The sequence below is a fragment of the Trichoderma gamsii genome, assembly GCF_001481775.2.
Source record: "Trichoderma gamsii strain T6085 chromosome Unknown Scaffold_7.2, whole genome shotgun sequence".
NCBI classification, from domain to species: domain Eukaryota; kingdom Fungi; phylum Ascomycota; class Sordariomycetes; order Hypocreales; family Hypocreaceae; genus Trichoderma; species Trichoderma gamsii.
The window spans coordinates 429,104-444,293 of record NW_020171344.1 but is presented as its reverse complement, the minus strand read 5'-3'; the positions used below and the strand labels follow the sequence as shown (position 1 = coordinate 444,293).

Here is a 15,190-nt window from a genome sequence, read left to right as displayed (position 1 = left end):
AGAGATATTAAAATAAATAATAGTAATATCCAGACATCCGGAACGAGGCCCAAACGCTTGGCGAAGAATGGGACGAGCGCCTTGACCGACGTCAGCAAATGGACGGGGCACAGAGGTTGAAGAAAGTGAAGAATGTGAAAGGAATGTGAATTTCCAGACGGGCCACTCGAGATGGGCCCGAGCAGGTGGGTTGGGATGTCAGAAACTCACAGGAACCAAAGAGGAGAGGGCGGAATCGGGAAGGGCCAGGGCCAGGCTTTTAGCTGGCAGCTGAAGAGTGGCAAAGCTCAGGCGCCGGAGCGGTAAAGCGAGACGGCCAGAGGAGCTGCAGTGTCAGGGGAGTTGCTGCAGGCCCAGCCAGCTGTACCTGGAAAAGCGCACAAGTATGTATGGCGTGCGGGCGACGATGAGCTGGTGTATGAAGCAGTAATATGTAGGAGTAATATGTGGGAATATGAGGTAATATGTATGTACAGCCAGCTGAGTGAGGCGGAGGAGCAGCAAACCGGAGAGGAGCCTGTCGGTGAGCTGCAAAATGCGGCTGCGAGCTGAGCAGATGCGATGCGATGCGATGCGATGCGATAAGATGCCCGTAGACCGAGGGTCGCTTCTTCTCTCGCGTTTCCTGAGCTTCTGTTTTCTCTTCTCCAGGGAAACGCAGCAAACGCGAGGCGACGCAAGTGGGCGCAGGTGGGCGATGCGATATGCAAGCAGGAGGAAGAGGAGAGGGCCCGACCTGAGACTCGCAGGCTGATGGGATGGATTGAGGCCTTGTTATTGTCCAGAAGCGGGCTGGGGCCTCTGCTTGATGAGTTGGCGCTGCTGATGCGCCTGTCCAATGGCGCTCGGGCGGGCCAGGGTGGGTGGTGCCGCCTGCTGGACCCTCTGAACGGGTGTGCTAGCCACGCTGTAATAGCGTCTGTCTATGCCGTTACTGGAGGATGAGTGCAGTGGCCGGTGGCTGACTTCAGTTCTCCTCTGCTCGCCAGCTTGGGTGGTGGCACGAGGTATGCGGTACCTGCTGAGGAGCAAAGTGGTTACATGGAGGGTACATGCATGCGTGATGCATCCAACGGACAGACGATGCTTCTTTTCCAGAGCGCAGGCAAAGTAGCGCAGAACTAGCCAACCGCGAAACAAGATATTTCCATCTTCTATGGAGAAACACCAGCCATCTTTTTTTTTTCTTTTCCCTTGTCTCTCTCTCTCTGTGTGTCTCCCTCTCTACTACCTAATCTCTATCAATCAATCAATCAACGATCCCCCTTGCGCCTCTGATAGGCGGGTGGTGGCGCAGTAGGGGAAAAGAAAAAAAAAAGGACGAGGCTGGTGATACAGCGCAGCGCCATTGCACGAGCTTGCGCTACCACGTATTATTCGCGTGCGTTTCCAGCCAATGGCCGATCGTCAGCTTGAGGGGGTTGAAAAGGAGAGCAGAGCTCGATTCAGAGCTGATAGCCAGAGCAGAGCTGTGTGTTATCCATTGACGCCCAACGTGTCGCTTCCTCTATCTTCCAACCTCAGCTCACGCATGCTTACACTAACAGAGGTACTTATTCCCTCATCTGCATTGCCATCTTCGAAAATCGTTGAAGTCACCATGATGTAGTGCCCTCTCTGCGTCTGCCGTACTCGTTACTCTGTGATACCGTGCTGCTGCTAATTGACACCTTCTTCCCGCCCCATGGCTTCAAGCCGCAACCGCGTCCACAAACCCCTGGCAGCATGGAGAAGCCGAACCATGGCGGTTCTCCAGAAAACCCAAAGGCGACCCGCCAATGGCGCCGGAGCGACCTGAATCGGCCGTCACGCTGGCAGGGTAACCAGAACCGCCTGTTAACCCAGCTTGGACGTTCTTTTCTGCGGCCAGGTCCAGGTCCAGGCACATGGGAGGGACATGGGACACGAACCAGGAGAGCGACTCCAGCAGGACTGCCGAGGGCTGAAAGTGGGAATCTGTGTGATGTGCATGGGGGAACAAGCAGCTCCCAAAATGCTTGCAGCGCTTAGCTTGCTCAGGCTGGAAGTACGAGTAATTACGGAGCACCTGTGCCACCCGTCTGGGCTCGCACTGGTACGATGTGCTTCAAAACCTCCATCCTCGTACGTCGTCGGTCGTCTTTCGCTGCCGATTGCGCATGGACGCTGCCAAATCTTGGTCACTTCTCATTCCGCGTTCTCCCGCAACCCCCCAGCGGTTCGTGGCACGCATGGATAGGTAGGGCTGAGGCGCAGCCCAAGTTGCAGTGTGCAAAGCTTCATGTTCGAATATACACGAAGTAGGTGTTTGCCATCTCCCCGTCTGCGGCTTCAGCGGATCCCAAAATGGGCACCGCCCGACGGATCGTGATCGATCGGCCAAGTGAGCTGCTAGCGATTGAGCTGTCCTAATTAATGCTATGGGGCGCTTTTTTTTCGATTAAATACACTACCAGCCGGAGCCTCTTTTCCATAGCTCCGGAACTGCCGTGGCTCGTTTTACCAGAATAAGGCTCTGGTGCGAAGCAGATCTTATTTGACAGGATATCCGAAAGCCTGCCGTGACCCAGATGCTGTCTAACGCTTCGATCAGAAGAGTGCGAGTATACTGGTCGATTCATTTAACTTTGATCTTGATGTGTCACTTTTTCATCTTCCATCAAATTAAACTATATTTGCCAATAATACATCAATTTTAACAGATCAACTAATGGTGTCTTACATTCAAATTGGTCAATTTATTGATATAAGTCACTTATCCAGCCTCACGTTGACAAGAACATGTCTCAATTTTTCTCAACATCGACGGACATCCCTGTGTACATGTAGAATTGGAATCGAACTGGAACTCAAACAAGCACAACCCTATTGTTGTAGGTTCCTCGCATGTAAGTTTATGTTCTTTGCGTTTCCCCCATCATACGCCAGTAATTTTTGGCCAAATAAACAGATAGTAGCAATACGGATTTTGAGTAACTCATGTATGATAGAAGTGTGCGTCGCCAAGTGCGCGCGGGGTTAGCACTCGTGATGCCGGCAGTGCTCGTTTGTGTCTCTCAAAACGGCCGCCCTCGGCAGCTAGCCGGTTACCTGTGCAAGTAACTCGTTCCGACACGAAGAGCCGTGAAGCCTAGCCCAGCGTGAGCTGAGAGGTGATGCGAATGCCACAGAAGAGTACATGGCCTATATGTCGTCTCACTTCGTTTGTATTGATTCCCTGATCGGATATCAGGGCGTAGCCGTTGGGTAGTAGAACACAGACAGTAATATTGTACTTGTAGGTATTAAGATTGGAGTGAGGCCAGTCAGATGTTATGGGTGGTTGTTGCCTGACTTGCGTATGTCAGAATGAATATATCTATTATAAATCTCTATTCCATCAGTCAACCCCAGTGCTGTCTAGGAAGCCGGTATTAACCCTGCCCAGCTCTTATGCAGCATTTCCAAATCCAAATCATATTGACCTCCACTGAAGTAATGAATCTGAAAAGTCGTACATCTAAATGTTCAATCACCCGTCTAAACCTGAGGCTTCAAACGCCGTAAGATTACCATGAAACGTAGAACCAAAAACTCAAATCGCCATTACACTGCGCTTCGAAAACTCTGCAAAATCCGAACAGCATCGAACTCCAACTTCATCTGCAAAATGTATAACCGGCGTCTTCGCTATGCTTCTGTCCTCCTCGAATCAGTCGTGACAGCCGGCGGTGGCTCAGAGATATACTCGGGCGGCCTTCTCCCCTCCTCCAGATCTCTCAGCTCCACCGGTCTTCCATCCGCGACAGCATCTCCATCTGCCGACAGCTTCCTAACCAAATATGGAGGCGGTGCTTCTCCCTGTTCGTTGAGCCCTTCGTGAGAATCAGTGCCTCCCGCCGGATTACGTCGCAATGTTCCGACTCGCCTCACCCAGACCAAGACTCCATCTCGTCTCACCCACCGGCCTCGGCCTCGGTCCAAATCGATGGCAGTTTCCCGAGCCCTGCGACGGCGAATGCAGAAGAACAATATCACTATCGAGAACACGGCAAAGAGCGCGAGGATAGGGATGATTATATATGTCAACGGTCGCGTCGATGTGTGCTGATCCGAATGCTGAGGCATGATGATGGCCGTCAACGATATATGCGTATTGAAGTATGTTTGCGCCTATTGCGGCGAAAGGAAGCCAGCGGGCGGCTATCCGAATGAGTACACGCAGAATTTCGTATATTCAGCCTCAGATTTGGTTCACTTGCTGAAATAAGAGGAGGAGACAAATGGGCAGAAAATTAATGAGAATTGTCTTGGTATTAATACATGCAGCAAAGCTCAAGAGACATGTAACAAAGTATAAGAGGCGAGGCTTAAAATCACTCAATCATAAAGAGGCGAAGGAATGTTTTTATACGGCTGTTGAACGTCAACCTACCTCGACGTCACTCTTCAAAGCCCCGAATATATCCATTATTACGCTCGCGGCATTACGCTCGCGGCTGCTAGTCCACTCGCCAGCCAGTCACATCATCAGTCGCAGCTGTTGACAAATTTGTCACATCGGGGGAGTCGTATCAACGGCCCAAGTCAGCCGTAATGCTGCGCCAAGCGAGCCCAAGGCAGTCAGCCAGGCTTAAAGCAAGGCACCTGCTGCTCAGTCTGGCTGTAATTTAGCCGTTTATATGAGGCTCGCTGTCGGGAGTGGGCACTTTGGGATCCTTTGGGAGCGGAGCACGGCACAGCCCTACTGAGGCGTGGTGCCTGTGATTTGAATAATCGCTGCGGAATACGGAGGCGGTCGGCGATTAACGAGCTGATAACCAACACGCCCAGTTGAAGTCATTGGCATGCTAAATGTCGATATCCATAGAGATCTCGATACTGCCCTCTTAAACTGTAAAATAAGGATACACGTATAGCTGCCGGAGAAGCTTCACCGGCGCCCTTCCAGGCCCACCCGACCGTCTCTCGGGCGCTAAAGCCACGGGCTGGAGCCGCCAGACCCGCCGTAAATCGATGTGCAGAGACCTAAGGCACCAGAACTCTCCAGCGCTCGCCATCATCATCCATTTCTTAGCGCAGCCTTGCCTCGCTCGATTCACGATTTTTAGACTCCTCCGGATCAACCGCCGACTGCCCAGCATGCCCCGCGCAATCAGAGGTATGCATTTCGCTCATTTTTGCGTCTGCTCATAACTCTCATGGCTTATAACTGACTTGTCACGCCTCGTGCTTAGGCGTCCTGATCGAATGCGATCCCTCCATCAAGTCCATCATCGTCAACATCGATAGCGTCAACCACGACTTCATCATCGAAGATTTGGACGAGGAGCGTGTCGTGGTCAAGGAAAACATGGTTCACTTGCTCAAACAGAAACTCGAAGATGTATGATACAACCTCGATGCCCTTTTTACTCGCTTTATTCCTGTCAATTCTTTGCTCACACGACGATTTTCTACAGCGCCTGAAGGAGAATCTTCCTCCTGTTGACGAGTCCGGTTCCGAATAAGCCGCCCCATATCAAGCAATTTAGACACGCTACAAAAACTGCTTTATTCGAACTCCAAACCCATGTCTAGCGAAAACAAATTTGATTTATCCCACTGAAAGAGAGTCCATACATTATCAGGCAGTTTATTCTAGCCAATGTACATACAACCGCTACCATTAATATCAAGACATTCCCACGATCGACGGATGATTTACAATTTGGCAAAAGTCGGCTTCTGCCTCTTCAATACACTCATCATCGCCGCCGGGAAATCCGCTCCCTGCAGCGCCGCCGAATTCCACAACTGCGTATACCGCAGAGCATCCGCCGTGCTGTGATCTCTCGCGTGGTTCAGCAGCTCCTTGGTACCCTGAACCGCCACCGGGCTCTTCGATGCAATAAACGTCGCCATGTCAATGGCCGCTTGTACCGCCTTCTCCTTGCCTTCGTGCACCTGGCTCACAAAACCCACCGCCAGAGCCTCCTGTGCGGAAAAGTCACGGGCCGTCAGGCACACGTCCTTGACCCACGAGTTGGAGCCCACGACCTTTGGGAGACGCGCAAGCGTGCCAATGTCAGCGGCGAGGCCAATGTCGACCTCCTTGACGGCGAAGCGGGTGTTGGACGCGCAGACGCGGACGTCGGCACAGCAGGAAATATCGATGGCGAGGCCGATGGAAATTCCGTGCATGGCGCAAATCACCGCTGTTGGAGTAGACATGTCAGAGAATGCCCTTATTTACCTTAGAATTGATGAAGAGAAGAAATTCAAAAACTCACGTTTCTCGCACTTCTCCAACGCCCCAATAGAGCTCTGAAACTCCTCAATGTGCGCCCTGATCTTCTTCGCTTTCCTGGCGGGATCATTTCCATCCGAGTTCAGCACTGAATCCTGAGATGCCGACTGCACGTCCAGTCCAGCAGTGAACGCCCTGTCACCCGCTCCGCTCAGCACCACGGCCCGCACATCGGCATCCTCGCTCAGCTGTCGGAAGATACGTCCAAACTCGAGCCACATAGGCTCAGAGAAGGCATTGAGCTTCTCTGGTCGCTGGATCTGCACATGTGCTACGAATGGCTTGGGGCCGGTGATTGTGAAGAACTTGTAGGCGCTGTAGGCCGCGAGGGGGGATTCCGCCGCTGATGACATCTTCAGAGCTATTCTGGGTGATTTGCTAGGTAAGCTTCCCGGTGTAGAGGTGAGCGAATGAAGTAATCGTAGAGGCTGATTGAGAGCCGAGGAAGAAGATGTGCTTTCGTGTAGCAAACAATAAACAGATTAGAATGAAAATGTAGAGAGCCAATCCCCGATACGAGAGACTGAGAAAGAAAAGCGAATTGGAGTTGTCGACAGCAGAGCATACTGTAGCATGCCGAGGCGATGTGATTAGCTTAGCAATTGCCATTTCCAGCAAAGCCGAGGCACTTCAAGGGATGTGGGGCCATCGCCGTTAAGACTCCAAAAGAGCTTGTGATGACATTACCAAAACAGAGAGCAGGTAGCACGTATCGCAACAGATAAGTGTTTTACTTAGAATACTGGTATTTTCTCCAATTTCCGAGTCATATACCTTATCATTTAATGCAATGAAGATGAAGTTGTAACCCTTAGTAAATAAATCGTTGCGCTCCCATTTGTGCAGTCGAAACCTTGCCCAACATCTCAGAGCCAGTAAACGCTATTGCTAAACCCAAAGAACAAGTGCAAATTTCACCTAACACTAATACATAAGATAGTAATTCCATTTCTATATTTTTCGACATTGGCTACAGCGGTGTACTTACAGTTACGCTTCTCTATCTGTATTACCATCAAAGCTGATTAACTTTCGTTATACTCCACAAGGTATCTCATTTCAAAGTACAATTCCCCCGTCTTGATAATATTATTCTAGAGCTATTGCATGCATACAAGATTATCATGGTCTATCCAATTATAATGTCCAATGCCCCGGTTACTCTATCCCAGAGTTACCCTCGGGGCTAGTTGCTAGTAATGACAGAGAAAGTCTATGGCATATTTGAGAAGATATAAAGGTGAAATCTTAATTCTCAAAGGCAACTCCATTTACATGAATAGGAGAAACATTGAAATCTCCACCAGAAACCCGTAATTATGTGATCTTCCAATACTTTCGTCTAGTATTATCTACCTAAACTTACGTATCACATATGTTGCTCCGTCCTGCATTCTGTTGATATTTTGCTTTTTAAGTAAAGGGACCTCAGTATTTTTCTAAGCCCAAGTATCCCTCTCTTTCTCTCGGTCCCTCTTGCTAGAAAAAAGTGCTGCCTGAATGTAAATCAAGGCCCTGCTATGGGTCTTGACTGAGATCCAGACACACGTAGTTGAAAGTAGTGGAACCGCCGCGGTCCTTCATATGTTGGATAGAAGCGCTGCCCGCACGTAAATCAAGGCCCTGATATGGGCCTTGACTGAGATCCAGAGTCATGTAGTGGAAAGCGGAACCGGTTCTGCGGTCTTCCATAACGTTTTCGCGGGGTACAGACATGAAATGATTCGAATATGCAAAGAAATCAGTGCCGAGTTCCGTGTCAGCGCCAGTGTTATCCTTATAATCCGTAATCTCTATGGGGTACCGGGACAAGTCGTCCTCTCCGACGTCAAGATCACGTCTCTGGCGTCCTTCTTGGTAACCCAGGACGTGATGATAGGGCGTTTGTTTCCCAAACGCCTTAAATGCCAACCAGGAGAGATATTTAGATAGTGTCGTTGGATGGAATCACCCAGCTGTCTTGGGAAAATCATGGTCCGAGGCGGTAAAGATGACTGTTGACTCTGGGAAATATTGAAAACCGCAGGCATAGGGCCGAACCTATCGCGTACAGTTTGATTAAAGGTCGATCTGATTATACTGTCGCTTGGCTCAAACTCGATGGCTAAGAAATATAGCTGCAAAGGCCAATGAGGCACCCAAGTGGTAGAATGGTTGACAAATCGGCAAGCGTCGTCAAGGAATTGCCTCAAATGTCCGGCTTGTGACTTCGTAGATCCATCGTCGCAACAGCTATCCATCATCTTTTTTAGTTTCTGAACAGCAGGCAAGGCATGCAGAATATAGCTGCGCATAAGAGCTAGGGATTCTATCCAGCAAAGAAACTTCCCCACGAGGAAGGAGTAGAGATTTTGACTGTTATCAAAGTGTTCAAAGCCTTTAACCAGATGCTCAACCCAAAACACACAGCAATACCTTAGGGAAGCCAGGGGGTCCGAGTTGGTGTCTGATGGAAAGACATCATCTACATGTGTTTTCGGATCTCTCAGATTATACATATTGTACGTGAGAAAACCAGACATTGCATCGATTGATGCCTCAAACATTTTGTAGTGCTGATGCGGAATAGGGTATAGACGATGCGCTGCAGCTTCCATGATATACTCTTTGGCGGACTGATGCACGAAATAGACGATATCATCTCTGATCGACAAGATTGATCCACAATCTTTCGTCATGTCTCGTACATCTCGTAGCTGATATGAAGTTTTGAAGCGCACGCTGTCCTTCCAATTAGCGTTGATGAAGACAAGTAACTCTGTAAGATGAAGAGGTCTCATGGCTGCGGCCACAATTGAGAGTAGAGCTTGGCAGGCCTCGCGAGCCTTGGCCTTCAACTTGTCCATTTGGTTCAAGATCAGGTCATAGAATCTTCCAAGCCCCTCTAGCATCTCTTTCAACACGTCTTCTACTTGCCAGTGATCCGTATCGCGTAGCTGCTCTACCACAAGGGCTGCCCATAAGAAGGTTCCACTGGCCTTGTTCTTGAGAATGTTAGATGTCCTAGATTGAAGGACTTCGTCGTCTGCGATAGCAGTGATCTCTTGGACTTGATGGTTAATATATATGTCGACAGATGCAGAGACCTGTCGAGTGTTTTCTTCCACCTCCAAATCAAGCGTTTGTGAGATTTTGGCAAGTTTTCTTTTAATGAATTTTTCGCTTCGACTTGAAACCAACCATTTAACATAGTGGCCTGTCTTTATAATAAGACTCAGCAGATGATTGCAATCTTCGATACACTCACCAAGAGCGTCAATGACATAGATACAGTTGGTAAGGTTTCGATCCCGAACAATGGTTTCAAAGTTGTCGCATAGGACGACCAGTGCTTTGTCTCCGTCCAGCTGCCCCTTAGGTCCGTCTCCATACCTCTCTCGAATGCGTTTCAAGAGTACCGGACGTGATTTGAGCGCTGAAAATATCAGCCCTCGAATGACGGCGGTCGCAGAATTGGCTCGATGGTCCGCGGCTTGGCAAAAATAGTAGGCAACGTTGGTGCTTGAGAAGACTGCATCGAGCACTGCAAATTCTTTGCTCTCTTTGAATTGTTTGAACTTTTTAAATTCTTCGAGCCTTTCGAGTTTTTCATACTTTGAAAACTTTTCGAACTCTTCGAGCTTCGAGGACTTTTCGAGCTTTTCGAACTTGGACTCCAAGAACCTTTTGATCACTTCGAGCTTTTCGAATTCTTCGAACTCTTCGAACTCTTCAATTATACCGCATACCAGCATCGTCTTGCCTTTTCCAGGGTCTCCTTTTATCCAAAGGACTCCCGTCGTTTGAGTACAGTACCATTCCCTGAAGTCTTCGTGGTCGAGTATCCAGCGACACGAATCCTTAGTAAAGGACCCTTGCGCATCAAAATATCCTTTTTGTCATAAATCGGATCGGTCTGGCTAATTTGCCGTAGGAATAACTTATCAGCGTCTGGGCCAGCTGTAGTATTATTAGCTTACTGTAGTCTTACACAGCATCCATTCAAACATACTGGCATTAACCGTGACGTGGTTATCACCCAAGAAGACTTTCGCGTTATCTCCCAAGGCATTCTGTGAAAAGGTGCGCGAATCTGCCATGTCTTTACGGTATTTACGACGTAAATCGTGTAGTCGATGGTTAGGATGAAATGAGATGCTAGGTTCATGTTATAGATATCATGAGTCAATTCTAAAGCCTGATGCATGCCCAGCGCTCACGAGGCTGTGTTGGAGTACGTACCTGTACCTAGGTTGAGATCAAATATTGCCCAATCAGCTCATAGAAACAAACATTTAGGATACCCCCCTGTCCATTCGGGCTTGAAACACATATCACTTCAGCTGCAATACAAAAAGACCAAAATGAATTCTAAGAAGGAAAAAAAAGGCGATGCATGTATAAACAATGGCTCCAAAGCCTAAACTGTAAGATTATCATCCTCCCACTCCTGTTCAGCCTTTCCAGGCCCAGACTCAGACCCGGGTGGCCTTTACATTACGGCTCAGCCCGGATTCCATTCATACCATACACCTGGAGAACGTCCTAATCTATAACGGTGTAATTAGAGCCCCATCATTCCCAATCGCCAAACATAATGAAACTTCAAATCTCCCAAATCGATAGTCCCTCAGACCCTTACAGAAGAAGAGTGCCGAACAGAGTAAAGACCATAGCCAAACCAGACACGATGAATGGCGCCTTGTCCATAGGGCCGAGCAAGAGTGAGGCAGCAGCACTGTCGGATTCTTCAGATTGGGACTTGGCTCCACCTCCAGTTGTTGGAGATGCCGTGCCTGCGGTAGCACTAGCTGTGGCAGTACCGCTATCGGCAGCATTCTGAGAGCCATCGCCGCCAAGGCCAGGGCCTGAGCCGGCGCCGCTCTTCATGAACTTGTTGGCCTGAGAGGGCATCTCAGGGACCAGGCTGGGGTCAACGTTCCATCCAGAGGCCTTGGGCGGGCACTGGGCAGCTTTGCTAGAGCTAGCAGCGCCACCGGAGCCAGTAGGAGTAGCGTTTGCAGCCAGGGCCTTCTTGAACAGGGCGTACTCATCCGATTTGGAAACAGAGTCGCCATCGATAGTAACAATTCCGTAGTCGTTGTCTTCCTTGGAGTATTCGTACATTATACCACCAGAGTAAACGGCGCTCATCTGTGCGCTCATGAGGGCAGACAGCTCTTCGAACTTGCGAGGGCGGTTCTTGATGCAACCCCACTCGGACAAACTGACGAACAGTCATTAGCAAGCTATTCTGAAACATGGACGGTGAGTCAAGAGTAGTATACATACAAGATAGGAATGCCGTAGTCAGAAAAGGTCTTAACCTTTTGGTCCCAGCCAGAGGTCTTGAAGTCGCTGTTGCACCAAGAGTAGTCGTTAAAGGCAAAGAAATCGGATCGCTCATCGTCGCTACCGCAGTTCATGTACTTTGCTGTCTGCAGGCGGTTGGAAGACACGTCAGCAGCAGAGTATCCAACAGGAACCTTGCGCAGTCCTTGAGAGTTCATGTAGTTCTTCATGTCACGAGTGACGGCCTTGATGTAGGGGGCGCAGGCATCGGTTCCAGGCTCGTCGTTGATGACCTCGTTGCCGGAGAAGAAAGCCAGTGTGTTGTCATACTTGGCAAACATCTCCACGGTAGCAAAAATGCTCTGGAGATACTTGGTGTTGTAGGAAGGTCCGGGCTTGGAGCGGTTGATGGAGTAGCCGGGGTTGTTGACATCAAGAACCAGGTAGATGCCAGCGTCGGCGAGAGCGTTCATGCAGTCATCGTGGTTCTTGGAGTTGTCGACAGCATAGACACGGATAACATTGACGCCAAGGTCCTTGAAGTTCTTGATGTCTCGCTCACACGTCTTGGAATCGGCCAAGGGGTCCGAGGTGCCCGAAGAACCACCAGGTTGGTAGTCAATACCGCGAAGATAGAAGCGCTTGCCATCAGCCCAGAAAGCTACACATCAAAAATATATTAATACATGCGTTCTATTTGATCGAAGTAGGAGAGCTGTGATGCATCTTCGCTTACCATTTCCAGAGGCCGAAACGACGGGTAGCGAGGCTCTCTTGGAAGGAGGGCTGTTCGTAGAGGGAGTGGGAGAAGCCATGACGGCACTGAGGCCGGCAACGGCGGAGAGAAAAGCGAATCCCTTCATGATGGTGCCAATTGCTGATGTATGAAACGGCACAGATGTGATAAGTCTTTGTGGAAAGCCGCAGGCAAAATGTATCGATAGATGGATGAGTTGCTAAGGAGTGGATTGAAAGCGAGAGGCCAAATGGAGAATTATACGGTAGTTTTTAACAACGCAGATTCAGAGAAGGAGGGAAAGAAGGAGAAGAAGCGAGAGGCTCCAATAACGAGAGGTTTTAGAAACGAGTGAAAGGTCTCTGTAGGAAAGAGAGGATGTTCTGGGAAGAAGAGGGAGGAGGGAGAGAAGAAAAGGGCAGGAGAAGGGCAGCTGGAATGGAGGGCCTCGATATTTAATGCCAGAAACCACAACATCCACGCCTGGGCGCGCACCGAGAAGGACTGCTCGCGCCCTTTAGCGGGCCCTGGGGAATACTGATCTCCATTGCTGCATCACATTGCTCTAGCCCAAGTGTAGGTGGTAGCAGTAGCACATTCATCGATTGATGCTACCAGGTACTACTGCTGCGCACACTGAAGCCGCCAGCAACTGGCCCGGGAGCGTCGCACACAAAACCCACATGGAAACGGATTGCATGATCCACTGACCGGCGCCACTTGGAAACCACCAGCTGGCTATGCTGAGCTACCAATCACTAAGCAAGTTCAGTCACGGTAGGGAGAGACAGACGGCGGTGAAATGGCGAGGTTGTGATAGGCAGACAGTGTGAGACACTGCGCGGAGGCTTCGTGTTTTCTGTGGACCAGCTTGGGAGAAGAAGCAAAGAAGCTGTGTCTGTACCTGCGGACGGGATAGACCAATAAAAAAACAGTGTCTAGAGTAAAGAAGGGGTAAAAACTCAATTAAAGGCCTCTTTTGCTCCAAGGAAGCGTGGCGTATCGACTATGGGATTCTCCAGCGCGCGATGCCAAAGTCTATTTGCGATGCCAACGCTCGTATCGCCAGTGGGTGCTACAAACCAGACGAGGCTCGGCTAACACGAGAAAAAGAAAATCTGTGTATTGTCTGCATATTCTGATAGGTATACGGTGAGTGACATATATGGATCGTCATTGCTCCACAAGTTGTTGAGGTGTTTGGTCTTTAAGTAGCTTCTTTTGCTTCTGCATATTGCTATTCACAGTTCGGATAGATGCTCCAAATCATGGAATAATAAACAGACACCTGCAATGTATTCGATACAGTGAATCATCATGCTCTATTAAACAGCATCCCATCCCAGATACAAACAAATTTGCACGTCTGATTCAATGCGTCTTCGTGACGACTGATAGGCGGACGCTCCAAAACTTGAAACTTGGTCGTCGTCGTGAGTGGAGGCTTGGAAGGCTTAGAATAGACTTCCAAGGTTAAATGTTCCCGCATTACCCCTGCCAGCGCCCCTCTCGGAATCCACCTTCCAGTGTCTGCATCGTGAAGCCGTACGGCTTGGATCTAGCTGGAGATTTTCACCGTACATGCGAGGATAGAGCACACGGTATTCATGCTCAGCGAGCGAGAAGCGAATCACAGAGAGCTGGAGGCCTTTGGAGGGCAGCTAGACAATTTAGCTTACAGAGCTGTTTGCCAATAAAATGCAGCAACTCGACCGTAGAAAATCACATTGTTGACGATTCTTTCACTGAATCACCAAGAGCTGAATATCCGAGGCGAGGGGAAGCCCTGCCTTAGACCATCGATCGCATCATCCTGCCGGAACATTTCCAACCTCTCTCCCGGCTCGGCATCCCCCTCTGGTCCTCACCTTAAATTTTAGAATAAAACCAAGCCTCTTTCGAGAGGATTAGATCCCATGGGTTCCATCCCAACGTGCGCCGCCACCCCCAGGAGCTGCAACCCGCACTGGTTCCAGAAGCCCACAATAAAGCTTCCAAGTTTCTGATCGTCAGGGGCCATCACCACATTTGTGCGCTTCCAGCTGCTGCATGAACAAGCCGCCCGGCACAGCGTTGCCGCTGCCACTCACCACTCAAAACAAGCTCTTTTTGGGTCTGGAGACTCTAAAGAAGCTTGTTTGGCCAATGTTAATGCCGCTAGGTTTCTAACCGAACCGATTTTTTTTGGATCGGCGATTTTGTGCTCTTCTTTTTTTGAGACACTCTGAGATGCGGAAATTTGAATCGGCGCAGCGATCTTGCTGTTGCTTGTCAGCTAGGGCATACTACTCGTATGTACGTACTGTACATGTATTCCTTGGGAACCTTGCATCTCCGTAAACCTCCTATCGCATTCTTGGAATAATGCCGGTGAAGCTTCCGTTATCAAAATCAGGTTTCATACACATCATGGATATAACCCAAAAATAACACGGGGATAACCGATCAGCTGCTCTCTTCTTATCTCCCTACTCCCCTACCTATCCAGTTTATTGTTTAGCATTAGACCTTAGCTATGGCTTAGTAGCAGTAATAGTAGCAGTAGCAGCAGTAGATAATATTATTATTGCCGTATGTAAAGTTGAGAAATATGTGTTATTGTTCAAGAATTCCCTCTTTCTTTTCGCACCTTGGCAGATTGTAGGCACCTTGTACAGTAGCTTTCAAACAACCACAAATATCCATGGTATCTAAAAGTGACGCAACTGATTCGTATCTGCCATCATCAGTATCTACTCCTTCTCCTTTCCTCCTCGCTAACTCAAGATCCAGATTGCGATCTGCCAAGAACTCAACTCCTTATCTATCCCTGTATCAAGCAGTCTTCTTGACCTCTCCATCTGCTCCGTAGCCTTACCTGCCCTGCCTACATCCATCGCAAATCACACGAAGAAGGTTGAGCAGGAAAAACAAATATTGTAACAACATTGCAAGTT

At 49.2% G+C, this 15,190-nt stretch overlaps 5 protein-coding genes across 5 annotated transcripts; 1 reads left to right on the top strand and 4 right to left on the bottom strand.

Annotated features, from left to right (window-relative positions):
- Positions 1-3,648: 3,648 nt before the first annotated feature.
- On the bottom strand, positions 3,649-4,086 carry TGAM01_v202795 (hypothetical protein; the record flags this gene model as incomplete). Its single annotated transcript, XM_018802251.1, has 1 exon — positions 3,649-4,086. The coding sequence occupies one exon, from the start codon at positions 4,084-4,086 to the stop codon at positions 3,649-3,651; it is 438 nt and encodes a 145-aa protein (XP_018664607.1).
- An 888-nt stretch (positions 4,087-4,974) lies between these two features.
- Positions 4,975-5,468, top strand: TGAM01_v202794 (RNA polymerase II transcription factor B subunit 5; the record flags this gene model as incomplete). Its single annotated transcript, XM_018802250.2, has 3 exons — positions 4,975-5,119; positions 5,196-5,344; positions 5,421-5,468. The coding sequence occupies 3 exons, from the start codon at positions 4,975-4,977 to the stop codon at positions 5,466-5,468; spliced, it is 342 nt and encodes a 113-aa protein (XP_018664606.2).
- Positions 5,469-5,661: 193 nt separating this feature from the next.
- On the bottom strand, positions 5,662-6,600 carry TGAM01_v202793 (hypothetical protein; the record flags this gene model as incomplete). The annotated part of the gene is made up of 2 exons (XM_018802249.1): positions 5,662-6,155; positions 6,231-6,600. 2 exons carry the CDS (start codon positions 6,598-6,600, stop codon positions 5,662-5,664), a joined length of 864 nt encoding a protein of 287 aa, XP_018664605.1.
- Positions 6,601-7,765: 1,165 nt separating this feature from the next.
- Positions 7,766-10,326, bottom strand: TGAM01_v202792 (hypothetical protein; the record flags this gene model as incomplete). Its single annotated transcript, XM_024549066.1, has 5 exons — positions 7,766-8,089; positions 8,935-9,443; positions 9,495-9,989; positions 10,043-10,186; positions 10,239-10,326. 5 exons carry the CDS (start codon positions 10,324-10,326, stop codon positions 7,766-7,768), a joined length of 1,560 nt encoding a protein of 519 aa, XP_024406181.1.
- Positions 10,327-10,864: 538 nt separating this feature from the next.
- On the bottom strand, positions 10,865-12,381 carry TGAM01_v202791 (1,3-beta-glucanosyltransferase gel1 precursor; the record flags this gene model as incomplete). The annotated part of the gene is made up of 3 exons (XM_018802248.1): positions 10,865-11,453; positions 11,519-12,179; positions 12,255-12,381. The coding sequence occupies 3 exons, from the start codon at positions 12,379-12,381 to the stop codon at positions 10,865-10,867; spliced, it is 1,377 nt and encodes a 458-aa protein (XP_018664604.1).
- Positions 12,382-15,190: the final 2,809 nt, after the last annotated feature.